The following is a 23110-nucleotide window of genomic DNA, read 5'->3' as shown; positions in this document are numbered from 1 at the left end:
GGGGCGGGAGACATAACTGTAGGACCCAATTCAAACTGGGAGCTTGTTTGGACGCCGCCTTATACGGAGCTTCCGTTATATAAAGCCCGTTTTGTCCACCAAGGACCATTAACGACCTTTATTTACGAGGCGTAATGAATTGCCACCCTATTTAACAGAGATACTGAAGAATTTATTCTTAGGTTTCATTGACGTTCTTGTGAACACCAGTTGCGATTATCATTCGCCAATCATCATACAAACGCGACTGTTCTCTCTAATGAAACGTATAAAAGCCAAAAATATCGATTAAAGTTTTTCTTTCTCTCTGTTGTTCCAGAGGGATCTATCGGACGACTGCGTCTTCGAAGAGCATATAGAAGAGAACAACTACAACACGTACTCGCGGATACGAGCCGGGAAGAAGACGTACGTGGCCCTCGGCAGCAACGGGAAGGCCAGGCGAACGCAGATACCACTGTCGCGGCCTCTGGGGAAGCTGTCGCACTACGTGCTCTCGCTGACCACAGAATGGAAGGGACCCAATCAGACGCACTGCTCACCCAAAAGGCACAGGGGCAAGCTGAAGAGGCCCCCGCCCAAACACAGAAACTGCTCGGTCAAGCCTCAGAACATGAGGCACAAACGGAAGCACAAAAAAGTGAAGAACCCCAAAAAGAAGCAACGCCATCCGAAGTCGAGGAGAAAACACATAAACGGAACGACCACCACGACGGAGGTGACGTGGGACGAGTCCACGATGTCCACCATGTCGACCACGACTGACGCCGAGTTTTTTCGGTCGGCGACCGCGCAGGAGGCGGCCGGTCGCACGTGACCCCCGCCCTGCTCGCGGTCGGGGCTGCCGTCCGCGTCGCTTTAACCCACTACCACCGTTCCACCTGAAAATCCCTCAACAAAACGATTTTCCAGTCAGATGACTATATCGATTAATGAAAAGCTATTTGGTTTAAGCGGCATCTCGCTTAATACCCGACATCTCCCTTAATACGCGACATCTGGCTTAATACGTGACATCTCGCTTTATACGGGACATTTATCTTTGTAATTAACGGTGCGTTTTATTTGGTATCAGGATCCAAAGGTTGATGTTTTTAATTGAACTGAAATTAGGTTTACTCCATTCAAATGGTTAAATTTTTTTTTTTTCGTTATGATATTTTTTTCAAAATTACAAACTGCAAAAAGCTCTCCTGTAAAGCTGCAAAAATGTCGCTAAAACCAAATAACCATTTTCACTTCTCGATATGATTCCTTCCGTGTAGCCGTCATAGCCTTTAGGTATTCGGATTATAGTAACGATAGGCTCTTAATCACTTAACACCGAGTGGTAGATCTTCAGGGCTCTTCCTCATAACTAAGAACTTTATAAATTGATTCTATCTCATTCTTTATAGGCACAGTATTTTATTATCAGCGCCGCGTCAATAGCACCGTGCTCTCTCGTATGGACAACGATTAGAGAAATAAATCAGTGTAAATATATCATAAGATCCTTAAATTAACTTCTTTTTTACATTGAGTTTTAATAAAATAAATACTCATGCATCGTTGTGCGACAATAATGCCCGATGTACCGTATAAATATTGATATTAATTAACATTAAATATTACCAAAGCTTCCAAAATTTATTTCATTTCTCTTTTTATTCCTAGTTCGTGTTACTTAGTTACATTCGCGTTATTCAAATAGTTAAGTTAATCACTTACTTATCACGAAATTAATTAAAACGTTAGCTATAAATTGATTCGAGATAATAGTATAAGTAATCTGATTTTAAGGTGGAACAGTGGTAGAACTCCTGTCTTATTAAATTTAGCCTAAATACTTTTCGTTTTGAAATTACGAATGCGTTCTGTTATACGGAATTGAAAAAATATGTTTTTAAAAAAGATTTTATTGACGAAATGAATATAAAGATTTCACGACGATTAATGACGGCAACCGTGCCGTGTGGAATTAGGAATAGGACTGACTGGATAGGGAGGGGATTGTTCTCTAATAAAGGATCATAACTGCTGATGCTATTCGGGAAAGGTGATGATGAAAGCAAAGCCAGGAACCAGAGGGTATCATAACAGTTCGTTCGCTTTGAATTCTTTCAGTCCATTTGTAATTCCCAACTAATTGGACGTTAATAACATTAGAAGCTATGTTCGTAATTGCTTTATCTTATACGGATTACGTCTTTGAACGTTTGAAAATTTGGTATTAAAATCTCGAATTAATAATATGAGTTTGATTTAAACGAGATTCGATAAGAAACTAATAAGTTTCTTGTTCAGGTATTATAATTAGTCGCATTGTTTCCGCTTTCACAAAAATAGTTCTGGAAATATCCATAACAAATCTTTTAATGTTTATTAACTAAACAGTTAATAATTTTGAATCATGGCGGACACAACATAGAATTTTTGTATGTAGATTGCTCAAAATTTCAACATTTGTTTTTATTAATACAATTGTAAATAAAATAAATGAAAAAAAACTATGTAGATTATACCTGGAAATGGTGTTTAATCTATAAGGTTATTAAAAAAAAAAAATGAGCACATTGGTAATTCTCAAACGAAAAAGTACTTAGAAATTGTGTGTTGAAGGTGTAATTTCATAAGAAATTGACTGATAATTGGACTGAGTATTATAGTATTGTTGGCTTCGGACTAGGCTATGATAGGAAGAGGTGGCGGGCGGCACGCTTCTGTTATTGTATTTATTAAGCTTATTTATCGAAGCTTAGACGAGCGGGCACACTTCTACAATCTCTTATTTAATTTTCTATACAAATTATATAGAACTATTGAGTCAGTGAGGTTGAAAATTAAGTCGAAATACACTCGTCTTTGCTTCGAGTGCGTAGTGATAATCGTAATGGCGATGAAGTGACTATTAGTTAGTAATTTTTGTCGATACGATGGAGGTAAATGAGTTGTGAGTGAAACAGGTCCGATCGGACCACTCGAAAATATTTTTATCGAAAACCTTTTAAATATCTTAACGCAATATCGGGAATCCGCGGGAACCGAGTCAGAATGTGACAGTTGTGACGTTTAATCCCTGTTTAAATGTCAATCGTAAAAGATAATCTGTGCAATTTAATCAAAATGTCAACATAGTTTAAGGCGCTTCTACACAGCTGGCTAGTATGGGCAAGCACGTCCTATTATCATTGGCGTTGCTATACGAAATTCATCAAGCGATATAGAATGCAATTTATCTCATATACTATTCAAAGAGGTCTTGTTATAGTAGTAACAAGACGAATTAAAGAACGAAAACTGAAACTGAAGAGCCATATAATTATTTTTTTTAATAAATTGTTACGAAAGGATTATGTACAGTATCGTTTATAATGTTGTAAAATGCTTTCATTCCTTCAGAGCTTGCAGTACATCGGTGTAGTTTTTTCTGGTAATGTAACAAGATAACAGTGGAAATTTCACCCGTATAGAAAGCTTCATGAATGGGAAAATTAGTACAGAAAATCACGTAGAATGATCACGACATTAATAGAGTGTCGCGTGCTTGCCCATCGCGGCCTACAGTGTGTCCATAGCTTTACGTTCGACACAAGTCAATTCCCGTTAATGTGTTGAATTGTAAACTCCATCGCTAAATAAATCGGCATAACGCGTATGTACGTTATATTGTAAATTTATTTATTTAATTTTCCATTAGAGAATGTCGTATTTTATTAACGTTTTAGTTGATGTATTTTTTTTTAAATATAATTCTCTCGTCCCCTTTAGTTCCAACCGAATGTAGATATATAGGATTCCATACGCTTGTATTTTTAGTGAGCCAATTTTTTAATTATTATTTTTAAATATAAATATTAATTTGTATTATATGTATATTTTAAGTCTGTTCAGGTACAACGAGTGCTGGTTTGTATAGGGTGTAATTGGTGCATTTGCAAATAATGTGATTGAATGTATTATGGACGGTAACATTCTCTTTAGTGACGATCCTCGCATTTTAATTATTATTCTGACGTCAGAGTTATTAGTTCGAATCAGCAGATAAATTATTTCGGTGGCGTCGTAAAACGCATATAAAACGCTACGGTCTTCGTAATAACATGCACGTATGAAAGAATGTAAATTTTTGTTAGCTATAATTAAAAAAAAAAAGTCAAGGATTCGACCTCATTACTTTGACTGAAACCTTCATACTCGCCACGTCCTGTCCTAGATTCACACGTCATTGACTTATGACATCGATACGAGCTCGTGGGCTCGCCAAAGGAATAGGCACGTGTGAATCTCATGTTAAATCAGCGAACATTTACCGATCGAGTCTTAATTCGCACGTCAACGTCAATTGAATGACGTTTTAGGCCTTTTCTGAATAAAATTGTGCAAACTATTGATTAACACATCGTAACAAGTTGAAACGGTATTTTTATTTATAGAAAGAAAAAAAAAATGGTTAGGAATTACTAATTATTTAACTGCATTTTCTTCGGGTAAACGGTTTATTCTCGCATCTTGGTTAATAAAAATTCTACTATGCGAATGTATAATAGTAGCTTTTTTTCTTTCAATCACGTCTATAATTACTTTTTATGTAGAAAAAAAAAAATTGCACAGAATAAACAAGTATGCCATAGCTCAGTTTTTTTTATGATGAATTAAAAAAGTAATTAAGAATTTTAGCTTACATTCCCTAATGTTGCCAATGTAGAAAAAAAATGTTCGTTGATTGACAAAACACAGGAGCTGTTTTTAATGCTTAACGACTGTAATGCGTAGTGTAATGAATTCATTATCTTATTTATATTATGTTTAACGTTAAAGTATGTAGTACAAAAACGACATTGAATTTTGTATTTAGTGAAGCATTTACTCGTTCAGCAAAATCGAATCGAATCGCGTCGGATTCCTTGTCGTTTTCGTATTGGAAAATCAATGAAATCGATTATTAGAATCGTATGTAAAAAAAAAAAAACACCAATCGATCTTTAGTTATAGCTTAGAAGCAGTATTTTGTGGTAATGTATAATATAAACAATATATGGAAGCGTAGACACCCGTAAGAAGTTGTGCTTCTTTAACGTGCCTAAAAGATGAGCTTTTTTTTAAATTTAATCTAATTTAATACGCACATAAAATTAAAATAAAGAAGATTTAATTTTAATAACAGAATAAAGAGAAATTCAGATGGCCGAATTTGAAATTTTGAACATAGCTTAACTGATGTTTGGCGGCTAACTTCATACGGTTGATATTTCTAATACAAAGACTACAACCCACAGCGCGGCAAAAGAAGTATAACTTCGGATCGAAACACAGTAATTCTACTTACAGTATATAGTTTTGTAGTTTTATATGAATAGTGATTTTAAGGATATTAAGCATTGATAATACTGCCTTAGCTGTAACGTATTGAAACTGACAGGTTAGACGAGATGCGTCGCTTACAAACTCAATATCAATTATTTTATTTCTAATAATAATATCTATAATAATAAACCACTTATCACTCTGGGAAATCGTATTTTTTTGGTCTTGAAACATTATGAAAATTAAACTACGAACATAACGTAGGATGTGCCTCTTTTATAGCAATCAATAATCACAGTTTTTACTATCTTCGTAAAGAATTAATTGCACTTAAATATTCTTAAAACAAGCGTCCTTACGGTTCAGATTAAAGAAAATATAAAAATGGCTGATTCACGTCTTTTAAAAATATTGACTATTTAAAAATGGAACTGCAATTATCGCGCCAAAACAGCGAACAAAATTCCTCGCTTGTTATGTAAATATTTTTAAATTTTAGAATTACCAGACCTTAAGTCGAAGATGAAGAAAGTTTATAATTAAACAATAATAAAAAAACAATTTCAGTGTTTTTTGTCTTTTAATCGATTTTGATACAACAAAAAAGTCCCAAAAATGTTTGTAGCTTAAATTTTATTTTAAGTAAACCTATATCGAAAATACCTACATGTCTCTACAAAACTAGTAATTTTAAAATGATTTATTTGAGTTTGTAAACCACTGTATCAGTGACGGTGTAAAAATAAGAGTGTTTTTTTTATTATTTAATTGTCCATGTGCCATAACTTATGAAATTCCCGCTTGGGTTTACTTCCGGTTTACAATTTATTTTTATTTTTTTGCTGCAAAGTAAATACTTTTACGAAATACTTGACGGAATGGAAAAAGAAACGTGGGAGAATGGACTGTCAATATACAAACCGATATATTTATATTACAAATCGACAGTACAAAATCAATGAACACGTGCCACTACACAGACTTTACAAGAATTGACAGTTAATTTTTCCCGCGATTCTAAATTGAAAACAATAATTTTTAAAAAAAGAAGCTTAAATGAGTGTTTAAGGAGTAACAGTATTACTTAATTAATATCAATATGTACTATTACAACGCCTAGTTATATATTTAAAAAAATACGTTTGCTTAGTGCATTTAAAAACATAATCGATAATGAGTTTCGAGTATCGATTTTTAATGTAGCTCTTAATTCGATTATACCCAACTATAGTCAAAATAATCGATCGAAACTACCTATCTGACAATAATTTACACAGCCTCTTATACCGACAAATAAATAAAATGATTCTATACATTCCTCTAGTTTTATTTTTCACAACCCTTACACGGCTGAAAGAAAGCTCTTGAACCCGAAATGTAAATAATGTATTACACAAACACAAGAGAAAATAATGTTTGATTATTCATACACAATTACTAGCGTTCGTTTTTTATTATATTGTGAAACTTATGGTGCGAATTCTGTGCCGTTACCCTTCTATAAAAACATCGCAGGCCATATGATTTTTAACGGACTTAAAAACTAGGAAGATATTCTCAATTAGACTGTTTTTAATGCGTAACATCAGAACTTTTTTATAGCTGAAACGATTTTGTTAAATGATTTTTATATGAGAACTGGTGTTTTCTATTTTGTTATTGAATTAATAAAATACATAAATAATTTGAAAATCGACAATGACGCTCGGCGCGAAAATGACAGGCTCGAAATTCAAATGTGACGTTTATTATCATCTGCGTCACGTTGCATTATTTACAACAAACAATTTAATGGAATGTACTCATAGGCATTATATGACGTCTATGAATGTGCTATGAAAAATAAGAGAGTTGACCTAAAGGTTGTAAATACCAAGTCATAAAATCCCAAAAAAAATTTTTTTTTACAACAACAGAAAACCGTACCTACTTAAAAATGACCGAATACTCCTGTCGCCTATGAAGGTTCGACTGGAGTGAACTGACACGACAAATTTTCTTAAGAGATTTCGTGGCCTATAATATAAAATGTTCTGTATACTCGTATTGCGATGCAACTATGCCTGTGTTCGAATCCGGCAGACCGTTATCGTTTTTTATTTTTTTTTATTTAATACGAAGTACACGTCGATAACTGAGATACAATAACAAAGCCCCCTGAGTCTCTCGACAGATCTTCTCAGTGGGTCGCGATTCCGATTTGAGATTCCGGAGCCCATAGACTACAGCATAAAAGAGCCCATAGATCTACAGCATAAAAGCCGCCACCTACCTTGAGATATGAGTTCTAAGGTATCTGTTTGTACAGTACAACGGCTGCCTATCCTTTAAACCGAAGCGCATTACTGCTTCACGGCAGAAATAGGCAGGGTAGTGGTACCTACCCGTGCGAACTCACAACAGGTCCTACCATCAGTAATTACAAAAATTATAATTTTGCGGGTTTGATTTTTATTACACGATGTTATTCCTTCACCGTGGAAGTCAATCGTGAACATTTGATGTGTACGTAATTCATTAGAAAAATTGGTAACCGCCTGGTATTCGAACACAGGTACAATTCGCTCAATACGAATGTACCGGACGTCTTATCTCTTAAGCCACGACGGCTTCTGAATCTGAAATATTTTTAATCATTTTGTTTGACTTTGTTTAGGCTGGGCAAAGCAGTTGCCCGACATTTCAATTCTTGGAATCTTTTGTGTAGAAAAACTTAGTTAGTATAATTATTGCATACATACATACATACATGACTTAAAAAAAGATGTGTGGTGTCGTGGGACACCGGATAGGAACGAAGTCCCTTATTATAAAAATATAAATTTTAAGTTCTATTCGAGGTATAAAGAAAATAATAATTCGGGTATACATTTTTTATTATGATTTTTTTATTGATAAAAATAAAATAAAACTACAAAGTTATCAACTTCATTTTATTCACAATGATCAATAAAAAATATATAATAAAAAAATATGTTATTTTTTGAACGTTATTACAAAGTTAAGTCGTACATTGTATGCATTACTAAAAAAAAATCTTACGTTACGGACGTTTTTTCCCGGCTAGGGTACCCCTCCGCATCGTCCCATAACGAACTTCGTACCAAAAAAAACCGTAAAATGTGCACATTGTTTATTGACGATATACTATTTTTTAAGCTATTCAAAATTATAATGACTTTTTATTAAATATACTTAAACATTATCAATAACACGACAATAAAACACAACTATAAATTTAAGTTTCATTATAATTTTCCTTTTTTTTAAATATGATAATAAATATTAGCTAATTTGTAATATTTCCGATAATCCAGTAAAACATAGCATTTGTTTTTAACTTACCCTGTTCAATTACATGATACCCGATACATGTAAAAATCTGGTAGGTATTTCTTAAGTAGAATCCCTTTGCTTTATAAAAAATCGCTGCGTCGTTTAAAACTCCACGATTTTAATGTTGGATACCCTTAAAAATGACATATCATCAACCAACCATATTACGCGAAACAGAGAGGATACAAATGTAAGACTTCACGAGTAAAAGAGATAGATTTACTCTTTGCGTGAAATCCCAACTCAAATGCTAGCAGTATAACCTTTATTTCTTTGATGTTAAGAGCTAATTCTTTTCAAGTAGGTTTAGGATCGAAGTTGTACAACGGAACGAATCATAATTGGTGAACTAGTGGCGTCACTGCTATCGATGCGCGCTCGATTCTCGCCATTTTGTTGACTGAAATTCAACTCGCATTGCTTTCTACTCGATACACGGTCATAATCGTTCTCGTTTCAATAATCATCGGGAAATAGGCGGCAAACTGATTATCAATCTCGAATCGATAACAATATGAAGAAAGTATCATCTGTTGTGTGGCGATTTTTTGAGCGTATTGAAGAGAATAAGAGGTGCGTCTCGGTTGTGTGTAAATTGTGTGAGAATCAGTACAAATACTTCGGTAATACAACAAATCTCAGAGTACATTTGACTAATAAACATCCAATACAGTGGGAATTAACACAAAATGGGACATTGGACGAATCAAATTTTCGTTTCGAAGACGGTGATTCAATTCAATCTTCATCAACGCCGCAGAAAAGAAAATACACACCCCGAGGAAGCAAAAATGTACGTTATTCAGTATCAATTGATAATAACGAAGAATCAACAGGAACAATGCCTACGATAGACATTCAGCGGGTACCTAAAATATTATGTTATGCTACTATTTCCCAAACAATTGGTTATTTTGGTAACCTTATCAGCTTATCACGACCCATCGATCGATTTATTTTATCGATTCGAAGGTCTGTTCCGAATACGTCACAAATTGATAAAACCATTTATTTTGAATAATATAAAATCGATTAGCTGCAAAAAATCGTTCAAAATATCCAAGTTAATGTTGAGGTTATTATTTATGAACAAATTTTGAGTGTTGCTGTTTTTACGGTGAATTGGAAACTCATTGTTCACACGTGGTCGTTATACATTTACTAAAATTGTCAAAAACTAAGAAATATCATACTTTAAATAATACACGTAGTGAATTTTAATGATTACCCATATGCACTAAGTTCCATACATAGTTTTATTTTGTTACCTAAATAAAGTTTTGTCTGTATTGATTTATAATGTTACTAGAAACATATTAAAGTGGCATTTATGAAGGTAACCTTTATTTTGAAAGTTCAAAACTTTAAATAAGTTTAAGATTTGTTGACATACAACTTTTAAATTATAAAATATTAATCTTAAATGTTTCTTGTTGATAATTCAATTTACCTAAACACTAGTTAATAATTTCAACACTAGTTATTTAATTTTACATTTAAAAATTGACTCGCTTAATAATATGTTTTTCTTTAGAGATTACAAAAAGAAATTATATATTTTCTTCTTTCTACAATCATGCAAAATTGGTCCATAACCAGCCTTTGTATACCAATGGGAGTCACCTAGCCAATGATATGATGACGAACTCTGCAAAACTTATTCTTGTGATGAACAGATATGCAGATGGTATTAAGTGCTAACTGAAACATTTCTAAATAGATATCACAAGATTACTATTACTACTACTAAGACTATAAGGGTTGAAGTTTCACATGAACTGTATATGTCTGTTTTGACAAAGTCGAAATAAGTGGGATGTGAAGGGGCTTGAAATTTCTGTGAACTAGTAATCGGAGAGAAGACTTCTGCTCATTATATTTCATGTTTGTATTTTAAGCTAACACCACATACCTAGCCACTTATTTACATGAGCAGACAGACTCTTACTTTTCTTCATGCTAAGTAGTTACCGGAGCACTTTATGACTACAAAAAGATTGTTATAGCTTGAGGTTGAGATCTATTGCATCTTAAAAAACCCTAGCAGACAAATCAAAATTTATAGTTGTTTCTATGAAATCATAGTGCTGACGATTGTACTTAATTAAAATCAATGTCTTCTTCAAATTTCACCACTCAACAAATGGCAAGAACTAAAAAAGACATTTCTAAATGAATATTCATTTGTTCAGGCGTCTGACTGAAGAGCATAATTTTAAATTCACAGATGTGTCGGACTCATCTGCATGAGTCCAGAAGACATTGTTTGTTGTTGTTATTTTATACATTAAGCTTAACAATCTTTTGGCATTCAATTTACTAAAATAACTGAACAGTTCACTCAAAAAGTTAGGTACCTGCTGTAAGATTAAATTACTGATATGACTGATGACCCCAATAGGACTCTTGAGTTTATTTTGTGTATTTTTGTGTATTTGTTTTGTCTCTTAACATAATAAAATTTCAGGTGAATGTGCTAGAGAACTCCGACCTGGAGGAGGAAGACAACGATGCTACAATAAATTTGGTGAAACAGATGCACGGTAGCCAACAATCCGATGAAGACTGGCTCGTTGATGATCCATACGAAATCACACACATTGAAACATACGAACCGAAACCGAAACGCAAGAAAATGAAATACAGACAGATCAAAAGAGAAGTGCAATCACCAACTGGTTTGCCAGGATTCTACGTAGCACCAAAGTCAGAGCGGAAAATAATTTATGAAGAATCTAAACGTCAGGATGAATATACAGTCTTTGGAGAGTACATCGCAAATAAACTAAGGAAGTTTAAAATGCCAAAAACACGAGGGAATCTTCAGCAGTTAATCACAACTATATTATGGCAAGCAGAGTATGGAATGTACGACAGTGCAGATTCAGTTAAACGAGTTTTAATGCACTCTGTTCAAACAAATACATCGGAGAGCTGTACAGTGGAGTTTGTTGCCCAAGACTCGATTAACGAACAAGTACTGCATGACAGTAACGAAAATCAATGTTTAGAGAGTGAGACTTTAGAAGCGGAAACCGAATAGTATTGCTTTACACGTTGGACTATAATTTCTGGAATGAGTATTGCCATTGTTAGAATTCGCTGTTTGAAGACATTTTTAAATTTATTAATTAATAAAGAGCTTGTAAATAGAATTTTTTCGTTCTTTTCGTCCTGAATGTGTAACTTTTTTTTTTATTGGCCTTGTAGGCAGACGATCATACGGCCTACCCGATGGTGAGTGGCTACCGTCGCCCATGGACTTCAGCAATGCCAGGGCCAGAAACAAGCTGCTGCCTACCGCGCATAACTATGAGGTGCTTTGATTTTTTTTTACCTTTGATGTTTTTTACATTTTACCCTTTGTTTCGACCTTTTGACCTAAATAAAGTCTGTAGCTATGCAACACGAATCGCACTGTTTGTTACCTTTGAAATTTAAGTATGTTTGTTTAATGCTGAACGACCACTTTGCTGTGGTTACCAAAGCCCTCTGACATCACAATATGAGTCCAGTCACCCATCTTGAGATGAAAACTCTGTCTAAAGAGGATCATACAACTGCTTTTCCATCCTTAAGGTCTTAAGACTGGAGCAAATAAGAGTTTTACAGCAAATAGGTTGTATCATGCTACCTATCCATGTGGTTCAAAATTTCAGTTACCTAAGCTGTAAATAAATTAAATTCAAAATTTGCAATTTGATGTTTATTACACATTGCTTCTTAATAAACATGTGTTAATAAGTATTTACCTACGCCAACATAGATTTGTGAAACTCATTCCTGAACATTTGTTGGGTATTTACTTTGAAAAATTCGTACCTGCCGGCGGATTCGAACACGTGCGGTCGCATCGTTCGATACGAGTGCACCCGTCGTCTTATCATTTAGGCTACGACGAATTCATGTCATAAAGAGAATGACACCGACCTTGACATAAAGTGTCAAAGTACATTGAAGGAATTTTTAACGACTATGTATAGCTTTTGACGCCCGTTGACTGCGTCAAAGCTTTTACATGTGTCGATTTTTTTATTGTGAAGACTGCATTACGCCGCATTCGTTGCGAAATTAAAGCAGCTCCTAGGCAACACCGTAAACGCCGCAATCTATATTAAAAAATTAACTTGAAACCTTAATAATATAAAACGGCCCTCTTGTTCTAACCGGAACGTATGAGCGGAATAGACAATATCTGTTAATGAAGATTAATAATACTCGGAAAATTTAATAACTACATACAAGTTTCTTGAACGTCGATTTACTGGCAACACTCGGCACGTAGGTACACGCACTGAGCGTCTCAACGTTTACGTCATGATTGTTTGTTGGTTTAATACTCTGCGTGTATGTAGAACTTTATGAGTCAATATTTGTACAGTTTGCTGATACTTAAAGAAAAACTTTGAAGTCGTCGTGGTCTGTTAGATACAACGCCCGGTGCATTCGTATCAAACTCGTGTCTCAATATGGCGGCATTTACGTTAAGACCCAATAGTTTGTTCACCTATCTATGTAACATAACATGCCCATGCCACGATAACATTACCTATATTTTCTTTGTCACTGGCGCAATTTTCAGACTTCCCCTTAAAAACTAATTTCTAATTTCATCCATTCTTGTTATTCCACGCATCCATCTTAACATTCGCATTTCTACCGCATGCATTATTATTTCTTAGGTACATCACTTTCGTAGTCCAGCACTCCGATCCATACAATACGTCATTCATTTATTTATAAAATTTTATGAGGGAAGCATTCTAAAAATAGCCAAATATAATTAAAAACCTAATGAAAGCCAATAAACAATCTCATTTAAAGATGATATAATTTCAAACGAGGAAGCGATTCTACATCTACAAAGAAAAGCAGTATTACATTACTAAATGAATGCACGCACTGAGTATGATTCACGACAGCAATTACTTTCTATCCCTTTCACTAACAAACACCCAAGAAACAAAGGAGCGAGATAGAAAACTAGGACATTAATGCAACATTAGCAGTTTAAAATGCCTAGTGCTTGTGAGTGTTGCTAATAAAACAAATGGCGTGAAGAATTTGGGTCGTTTGGCTCTGGATAATTGGTGTTCATGTTTTAAATATGAGACACCGTGTTTGATGAGCATTGTTCAATCGGTGTCTATTTCGTAATTGTGACAACCGACGAATCCACTGTTGGATTTCATTGTACAAAATGTTGGGTTTCATTGTTCCTAACCTAAAAAAATATTAGCGCCATTTTTCGTTGATATTGTCTTATAAGCTACGCTACCGTCAATTGTCTCCTTATGTCTTATAGATTCCTCATAATAAATATTTTTTAATATATTATTTTAACTATCACCCCATTATTATTTGGCGCCAAATTAATAAAATAAGTTTTCAACTGCTTGGAACAACTAACGCGCTCTCCGTATTACATTTAATTTTGACAAAATAAATCATAGAAAACTGTAAAACAGATTCTAATAGTGATGACATAGGTAGTGTGGAGAGTCAACAAAAGTATGCAAACGCAAAAATCAAAAAGGAGATAAAAATGGTTTTTGCTTTAATTTTTTAAAGAAACTATCGAGGAGGACACAGCGGAATTTTTAGATCGGACACACGTTGCGCATAGGGTCTGTTTAATATGGTAAAAATTAAATACAATATAAGGTAAACTTACACATTACTTAACCACTTAACACCAGGTGGGCTGTGAGCTCGTCCATCCAAGCAATAAAAAAAAAAGGTTAAGGTGCTAGGCAAGCGTCAGAAGAGAGTCAATGATTCGACAAATTCCCAGTAATTTTCCAGGGCTAGGTACTACAAAATAAATATTAGCTATATTAACAAAATGCAATCGCTTACTAAGGCCATTTAGTTCGAGTCACCATTACATCCTTTCTATTGTTCAAAGAATACACGACTGATTTGTACAGACAGGCAGGATTGTGGTAATTAAGCATACGGAACACAATAAGCTTCGAAAAAAATATAGAACATCGTGATAATATGAATTTTCCCTACGAGATCAAATCAGAAATGAGGAGATTCGCAGGAAAACCATGGTTACCGATATAGCCCAAAGGATTGCTTTTTTTTTTCCTACCTAAGCTGATAGCCTTGAGAGGCTATTTCAGCGTAACCGTGGCTAGTAGGTGAGCTCACGGGGCTCAAACCTGACGACGATGCTAACACGAACCCCTAGCAAGAGTCGTGCTTCGCAGAATCTACCACCTGATCGGAAACGCGACCCACTCAGTGGGCTGTGTCTGAGAGTTAATTTACTCGTCGAGCCCTTCGTCGCAAGCGACGGGTTCGACGACAACGGTGACCGGTGCTTGAAGTACCTAAAAGCACCGTTAGTGGATCGGGAGGATCCGAGATGACGTGTTTTGGGCGACGTCGACTGCTTTCCATTCTGTCCGCAGGATCGGGAATGTAGTTACCGGCGGTCACGATGAGAGGGTGCTCGTGTCGTGCCGCTTTATCGAAGTGGAAGGATTGCGACGTTGAGTGGCAGTGGGCAACATTGGAACAATCCTATGTTCAGCTATACAGATTAACTATAATAATGGAGGTGATAATCAATAGGTATCAAGATTCTTAAAAACTGAACTGTCCTGAAAACTTAGCAGTGGTTTTCTTGAGCCGGAAACTTCGGTTTGAAAGGCGCGCCCGATATCGGCGCTCCGCCGCGAGGTCGATCAATTAACATGTCATTAAACATTATATAATGTTTTACATCATTTTACTTCCTAGTTTAACAATGACATATCGTTAGAGTTCACGGTCATAGGGCGAGTAGCGATAAAAATGTAAGTTGAATGAAAAGTTAGGATTACATTTATAAATTCGCGAAAACTCTTCAAAACAAAACAGGCCAGAGTAAATACGTAATTAAAATTTTACGAAAACCAAAAAAAAGTACATTGTATTAGGTACATTACAATAAACTAATAATAATGAGTATTATTTTAAATTAATTACATGTTCTTACTTCAATTTTAACATTAATTTTGATTCAAGAGACCACCATCATCATTTGACCTTGAGTGTTTGTCTTTGTCAAGGAAACCACTACCTATCGATGTGTGTATTCGCAAGCATGATAATATGTAAATTAAAATCATTTCCTAGTCCGCTGAATACGCCACACACACAAACCATACCAACATGCAAAAAATTATCGTATTTGCGCATGCGCAAAACATCAATCCTTCTCACTTCCTCATAACTACGTCACTTTCGCACACTAGAATCAGCTGTTCTACCAACATGGCGACCTTAGGCCGTACTTCTTGCAAATTATTCAAAATTGTTCAATTTACGCCGATTTTTACCCGTAATTTAGGCCATGTGAAGTGTAATAAATCTTTTTCTAAAGCCCTAACAACGTGCGCGTGTATATTTGGCGGTGGTGTTGTGTTTTATACAACGAATTACTACAGCAATTCGAGTACCGTTTACGCGCTCAAGGCGAAGGTAAGTCTGTTTTCCTTTTTTGTCTACATGTGGGTTTGTTTATATTGACTATGCTGGGTAGAATCGGACGCTACTCACATTATGTGTACGATAAAAGACAATTAAGCAATATTTATGTCATGAATTTCGCTACTCGCGCAGCCGCAGTGGTAGTTTGTTTATAAATAGCTCAGTGACAAGCTCGATGAGCACGGATTATTTGACAGTTACTATTCGTTCGGAAATCGTATTCAAGATTCCTTGTTGCCGTACTTCGTCCAGGATTTATTGTTTTGCAGAATTTATTCCTTTAAATTATTTTGATTTAACATAAACATAAAATACTTTACGCTACGCATTTTCTGGATAATACGTACCTAGTATGTATATATTTATTTTTCTTACATATTGTTCTCTAGTAGACTCCAATAATTGTTTTGTTTACTTTTGCTAGAGATAAAATCACTTTTATTAACTTACGTGAAACATTATCAAACCGATACAATGAGACATACTACCGGAAGACGAGCAATTGTGTAACTATGTTATTATATTTATCTGTCACAGATACAAGATTTTAGGTCAAGTTGAGGCATAGGTTATGATTATTATCACCCTATTTTCTATCGCAAGATAGCCGATGTCTATTTATTAAGGGATCGCTATACCATTAAATATTTTCCGTCAAAATTTTATTTATTGAATATGAATTGGAGATTTTTCCAAAATAGTCACGATTTTAGGTGCAATTAAAATATTAAGTATGATGTATGGAATACTTTAGTTAATATAGTCACGAATGACTAAGTTATATTATTCGTCAATATTTGAACATAGTGCTGCTTAAAGTTTTATTTTCTATTTATTGACTGTAAAATTACTTTTTATTAGTATTTTATTTTGGTACATAGCTAAGATACTGGGTGTTCTGTAAGCCTGCACGTGTACGTACCACGAGCCTGTCCATTTATGCCGTGAACCAGTAATGCGGTCCGATTAGAACGGTCGAGAAGCCGTTGTACCACCACGCCAGAACACGGCTGCTTCGACCGCTACCTGCAGCTGGTCGCCCGGAGGGATTAAACACCGGAGTGCCCCCACCGCAGTGGCTGCGATAAGATCACGGCGGAGCACAATCTCACTTACTGCCCTCCTATTGCGGAGCAGCACTGCGTCCTCGGCGCGAAGATAGGACCAGACCTGTCGCTGCCGACGTGGCTACGTTGCCCGCCGGCTACGAGTCCTGGCAGTGGCGCGGCGCCACGAGTCTCGTTGTAGTCTTGTACCGCGGGAACCCTGCTACTCAGCCAGGGTTCGAGATCAAGCTTTGGGTGGTGGAGTGCAAGGGGAATGGCTTAGTGGGTAGGGCCCTAAAAAGTCCTTAGGCCCAGAGTTCGCACCCAACTTCTACTGACCCTCAGGTTCCACATATGCCCTAGACGCAGACAACTCGTATGAATGTATCGCACATTATGATTATCGTTATTACGAGTATATACGAACTTTGTTTGAAAATTGAAATGCCACAAAATTTTGTTTTATATGTTATAAATCGAACGAGACGATGATAAAATAAAATAAAAACACAGTAAAGTAATGAGAATTCACCGAAGCATCAGATATAGTTCTGGATTAACCCGAGAAATCACTTCCAGCGACTCTGTTTCATTTTCCCACACTTGTTCCTGCGAACATCTGTATGTTAAACGGTTAGTAAGCCACGATTATTACTAACTAGACACTAATATAAGAATAAATAAAACAATACACACGGATTCCCGCCAAGAGCACGCGACTTATACGAACTTCAATTTGCGGGAATGAAGTCAACCAAAAAAACGCTTTCAGACGTGTTATAAATAAAACAATATCGGACATTCTTTTGGGCTGTACAGGACTCGTCCCCTTTGTAAAAAAAAAAACTTTGACATTTGAAGCCACCCGCATTGCAACTATGACCACGGCCAGCTATTCCACGATAATGTACTCATTACAGATTCCCAAGATCTAATATAAATGCTTGTCGATTAATTTCGAGTGCGCGACGTGAGAATAGGACATTTCGACTTTCAAGGGCTGTCACTGCGCTACAGTTTACTCCGTAATTATATTGTGTATGTGTTTTATTGGCTTTCTGAATATTTTCAATCGCTAATTAAGTACTATCATTGTGTTAAAGACGAGTATATGCAAAATTTGGAGTTTAAATGAAATTTTAACGATTTCTAAGTTTTTGTAAGCCTGCTCTGAACGGAAACTCTAATTTCGATCTAATTTGGATTCGGAATAAAAATAATTTATAAGCGCTGCATGGTAAGCACCATTAATCGCCCAAAAAAACTGCTCTGTTGCTACTAGGGTTTCCGCGAGACTAATTTAATTATAAAACTACAAAATTTCAACAAAAGTAAAAACCGACTTTAATAAACTAAAATAAAAATACATTCATACATATCATCGATTTAGTGGAAGTCATGTAAATATACAATAAGAAGCAAAACTCAAAAACAACCAGTCATACTTGATAAAATCTAATGGATCACCGAAATGGGTTCACCTAGAAAAATAGGAGGTAACACACATAAAAAAACAGTCAAATTGAGAACCACCTCCTTATTTTCAGGTCGGTTAACTTTTTTTTATAACCTACCTAAGCCGGTAGCTTTGAGAGGCTATGCCAGCGTAACCAAGCAAGTAGGTGTACTCTCGGGGCTCTAACCATAGGACGTTACTAACACTAGCCCTAGCAAGAGCCGTGCTTCGCAGAATCTACCACCGGATCGGAAACGCGACCCACTGAGAAAATCCGGCGAGAAACTCAGTGGGCTATGTCTATGGGTCAGTTCACGGTAAAACGGTTGACGAAATAACAACGAACGCTTGACAATTTTAAAACGAACATCTAAACGCGTGAGTTTCAATAACGCCAAGCAACCCTATCCCTAGAGCCTTCGTTTTTTAACTAAACACGTGTTAAACGACTTAACGAGTCCCCCCGGGGTGGCGAGTGTTTAATAAGACAGTTGAATGATTGTGGCCGCCTCTAAACGCGGTGCGCGGACTTTAGACCTGTCGACTTTTTGTCGTACGACAGCTATATCACTGATACAGTAATGGGACTCCTTTAGCTTTTGTTTTGTTTGTTCGGCTTTTACTGTCGCCCCTATCCTGTAATTAAGGTTGCACTCGATATTAGTGATTTATTGGCGTTCATTATTCGCTTTATGTTAAGCGTGGGTCATACACGACGTGAATATAACACGTCATTACGGATCCTCCCGATCCATTAATGGTGCTTTTAAATACCACAAGCGCCGGTCACCGTCCTCGTCGAACCCGTCGCTTGCGACGAAGGGCTCGACGAGCGAATTAACCCACAGACAGCCCACTGAGTTTCTCGCCGGATCTTCTCAGTGGGTCGCGTTTCCGATCCGGTGGTAGATTCTGCGAAGCACTGCTCTTGGTAGGGCCAGTGTTAGCAACACTCCGGTTTGAGCCCCGTGAGCTCACCTACATGTTATGGCGAAGCCGACATAGCCTCTCAAAGCTATCAGCATAGGTAGGGAAAAAAAGTGAATAAAGGTTGTACAACATCGTCATATGAAGCCGAAACCTCAATATTTTACGCCGGAACGAATAACTGATTCGCGGCAGATATAGAAAGGATAGTGGTAGCGGCTTACGATGCAGTAATGCGTTTCGGTTTGAACGGTGGGGCAGCCGTTGTAACTATACTGAGATTTTAGAACTCATATCTCAAGGTAGATGGCGGTATTTACGCTGTAGAAGTCTATGGGCTCTTGTAACCATTTAAGGCCAGGTGGGCCGTGAGCTCGTCCATCAATCTAAGCAATAAAAAAAAGAAAAATCGATTGCGCCCGATGACCCCTGAATGCGACTTAGATGTGGCACTGTGGCATGCTACATATGCAATAAATAAATAAAATATTCTAGTAATAAAATATCTTCTATACATTAATACGTGAAGCAAGAACTTTGTATCCCTTTTTACGAAAATTGCGCGGACGGAGGTACTCCTCCGTCCGCGCAATTTTCCACACTTGCCACGCTTCCACACTTCCACACTTGAAGAAGTGCACAATGCTAATTTTTTTTTAAATAATGCACAAAAGATACATTAAATCAATAAAGAAAACGTTACACACACTACATACCATGTATTTGACGCACACACGCATTCATACTATTTATTGTCAAACTTTTGTTCTTGACGTCTGTTGTCAAATTGAGAATAGATTAAATATTGTTTGTCTTTATTAATATTTTTCTATAGTGTAGTCTTGGCGAAATTTATGATTACAGAAGTGTAAAATACAATCATAATAGTGTACAAACTTACAATTCCAATTAATTATAGTCGAATTTCGACTACTGCGGGACCTCTAGTTCTAGTAATTGTTTAAGTCAGCATCTGACCTCATCTCATAAATGACAAGTACGCAATAATCGCAATTCGCAGCACTCGAGTGCTCTCTATTGCGTTTGATTGAATTAATTACGCGGACTATATATTTTTATTGATCGAATTGTTGCCTATAAGAACGCAAATTGATAATATGTTCTTCTCAATTTATTTATTGAAATTGATTTGTGTTTGAAATAGTTAGGTCGTACCGGAAAAATGAAATTAGATTGCAGTATTGGAATGATGACGATGAGGAAAATCTTTTTTTAACAACATTCGCAAATAGTTCATTGTGTAAAACCTATCTGAGTTCACCGCAGGTACGTGATATAATCTGTGGTGACAAATAAATAAATACCGCGAAAATTGGTACAGTTTCCAAAGGTAAAGTTTTTAAAATGCTGGAAGTCCTCAACAGAGCGAAGCGGTATTTCACGCCTGGACAAAGACTTTTGCTTTATAAAGCACAAGTACGGCGTCGCGTGGAGTACTGCTCCCATCTCTGGGCCGGGGCTCCCAAATACCAGCTTCTTCCATTTGACTCCATACAGAGGAGGGCCGTTCGGATTGTCGATAATCCCATTCTCACGGATCGTTTGGAACCTCTGGGTCTGCGGAGGGACTTCGGTTTCCTTTGTATTTTGTACCGTATGTTCCATGGGGAGTGCTCTGAGGAATTTTTTGAGATGATCCCCTCATCTCCTTTTTGTCATCGCACCTCCCGCCATCGGAGCAGAGTTCATCCGTACTACTTGGAACCGCTGCGTTTATCGACAGTGCGTTTCCAAAGGTATTTTTTGCCACGTACCATCCGGCTATGGAATAAGCTCCCCTCCACGGTGTTTCCTGAGCGCTATGACATGTCCTTCTCTAAAAGAGGCTTGTGGAGAGTATTAAGCGGCAGGCAGCGGCTTGGCTCTGCCCCTGGCATTGCTGAAGTCCATGGGCGACGGTAATCACTCACCATCAGGTGGGCCGTATGCTCGTCTGCCTGCAAGGGCAATAAAAAATAAAAAAAAGTATTCAAAAATAAAAAAGAATAGATACGTTATACAGCACATAGCACATTAAGCAGTTAAACGAAGCGCTGCGCTTGCTAGGGCAGATGCTAGCGAAATCCCAAGCTAAGACCCGTGAGCTTCGCCTATACGTCCGATAAAGTTAGTACAGTACTTCGAGGTTACTAGAAAAAGGTAGGCAAAAAAATTGGTCTTATCTGCTTCCATACACATTCTGCACAGTGGACTATCTGTGACTTGACAAGCATATATTTATTACCTAACTGAAAAGAGAAGAAATAAAATGTATCTAAAGGTATGTAATGTATTAATAGACGTAGAAAGATACTTGACGGTTAACCTGTCTTTAAGCTATTACAGAAACCGATAGACACTACAATTTGAATATCTCTGTCCGCCTTACTGGTGTTAGGACCTCTTATGAGCCCGCTCAGGTAGGTACCACCACCCTGCCTATTTCTGCCGTAAAGCAGTAATGCCTTTTTATTTGAAGGAGCGGGCAACCGTTATCATTACCGGGTACCGTAAAAACTGACAATAGACTAGATATAGAACTCATGTCTCAGGGTGGGTGGTGGCTTTTACGTTGTTGATGTTAGATATCGGCTATAGATAGTAATCACTAAACATCAAGTGAGCCGTGAGCTCTCTACCTATCTAAGTAATAAAAAAAGACGAAATAAGAGTTTCAACAGCCTCCTAATTGGAAAACATGATTGAAGCGCGATAAAAACAGGCAGGATTTTTAGTTCTTTAGCGTAATTAGAAATATCTAACTCAACAAAACTTGGCTTGAAAATATTTCTATTAATAACTGTAAAATGAAGTGTTTGGAACTGAACTAGCTCTAAAACCTGAGTGGTTATCAAGAAGGATGATTAAGGTTACAGCCGATGAAAAGCGGTAGTTTATACACGTTATTAAACCTTTAAAAGGCTCCGAACTTTTTAGAGGTACTAACTTTTGAATGTGCATCCTAATCCTCATTTCTGTAGTATATCTTAAAAGCCTTGCTGTAGTATATTTTAAAGGCAGTAAATGGGTAATGGGCATGGTTAACTCGCGTCGAGCAATGCGACTATGGCTGAGTTCAAAATCTTGCAATTTGCAACGCATTTGGCAAAATAAATACGTACCTAACACGTGTTCACCACAGACGACATCCACGGTGAGCGTGGAATAGTATCATGCCTAATAATCAGTAGCATTACTACGGTATTCGACGTAAATTGATATAAGCGGTTAATATTTATAAAGCGAAAATGCCTAAAAACAGCACTTACTGTCAATTTAGTCGAATTCCTGACGTCAGTTAACCGCGAAAGATATGCTAATTGCTCTAGCTGATTTGTTTTATGAATGCAAAGCAATGAATCAATTGAACGTTTCACTATCAATAGTGACAGGAATGAATTGAATCATTGAATGATTCATAACGATGTTTAATTCACACAGCGTATTGCGGTCGTCCAGCCTAGATGATACGTACTATGACTGCAAATTAATTTGACAATAGACGCACTACAATCGCTCGATAAGGTCGCGACGAAATTTTATTATGCGGGGTTTTTCTTTTTATGATATAAGT

At 36.4% G+C, this 23110-nt stretch overlaps 3 protein-coding genes across 7 annotated transcripts in view; all 3 read left to right on the top strand.

Moving 5' to 3' along the window:
* Positions 1 to 6601, top strand: part of bnl (fibroblast growth factor branchless) — a 278176-nt gene extending 271575 nt beyond the window's left edge. For all 3 annotated transcript variants that reach the window (XM_028181499.2, XM_028181500.2, XM_089728771.1), the window contains exon 5: positions 320 to 6601. In XM_028181499.2, coding sequence (XP_028037300.2) covers positions 320 to 817 — 498 coding nt within the window. In that variant the 3' untranslated portion in view covers positions 818 to 6601. The remainder of the gene's footprint in view (positions 1 to 319) is intronic.
* Positions 6602 to 8963: 2362 nt separating this feature from the next.
* LOC114248301 (uncharacterized) lies at positions 8964 to 11777 on the top strand. 2 transcript variants are annotated; one of them, XM_089728754.1, is made up of 2 exons: positions 8964 to 9415; positions 11090 to 11777. In XM_089728754.1, exons 1-2 carry the CDS (start codon positions 9137 to 9139, stop codon positions 11663 to 11665), a joined length of 855 nt encoding a protein of 284 aa, XP_089584880.1. In that variant the 5' UTR covers positions 8964 to 9136; the 3' UTR covers positions 11666 to 11777. The 2 variants fall into 2 exon arrangements, with proteins under 2 accessions (XP_089584880.1, XP_028037308.2); XM_028181507.2 differs by having other exon boundaries at positions 8998 to 9487.
* A 4074-nt stretch (positions 11778 to 15851) lies between these two features.
* MICU3 (Mitochondrial calcium uptake 3) overlaps positions 15852 to 23110 on the top strand; it is a 129048-nt gene continuing 121789 nt past the window's right edge. The window contains exon 1 of one of the 2 annotated variants that reach the window (XM_028181497.2): positions 15852 to 16098. In XM_028181497.2, coding sequence (XP_028037298.1) covers positions 15892 to 16098 — 207 coding nt within the window. In that variant the 5' untranslated portion in view covers positions 15852 to 15891. The remainder of the gene's footprint in view (positions 16099 to 23110) is intronic. The other variant, XM_028181498.2, reaches the window with a different exon arrangement.

The sequence above is a fragment of the Bombyx mandarina genome, chromosome 07 (genome assembly GCF_030267445.1).
Source record: "Bombyx mandarina strain Sakado chromosome 07, ASM3026744v2".
Classification (NCBI taxonomy): domain Eukaryota; kingdom Metazoa; phylum Arthropoda; class Insecta; order Lepidoptera; family Bombycidae; genus Bombyx; species Bombyx mandarina.
The sequence above is the reverse complement of the archived record's forward strand: the minus strand, read 5'-3'. Positions and strand labels throughout refer to the sequence as shown.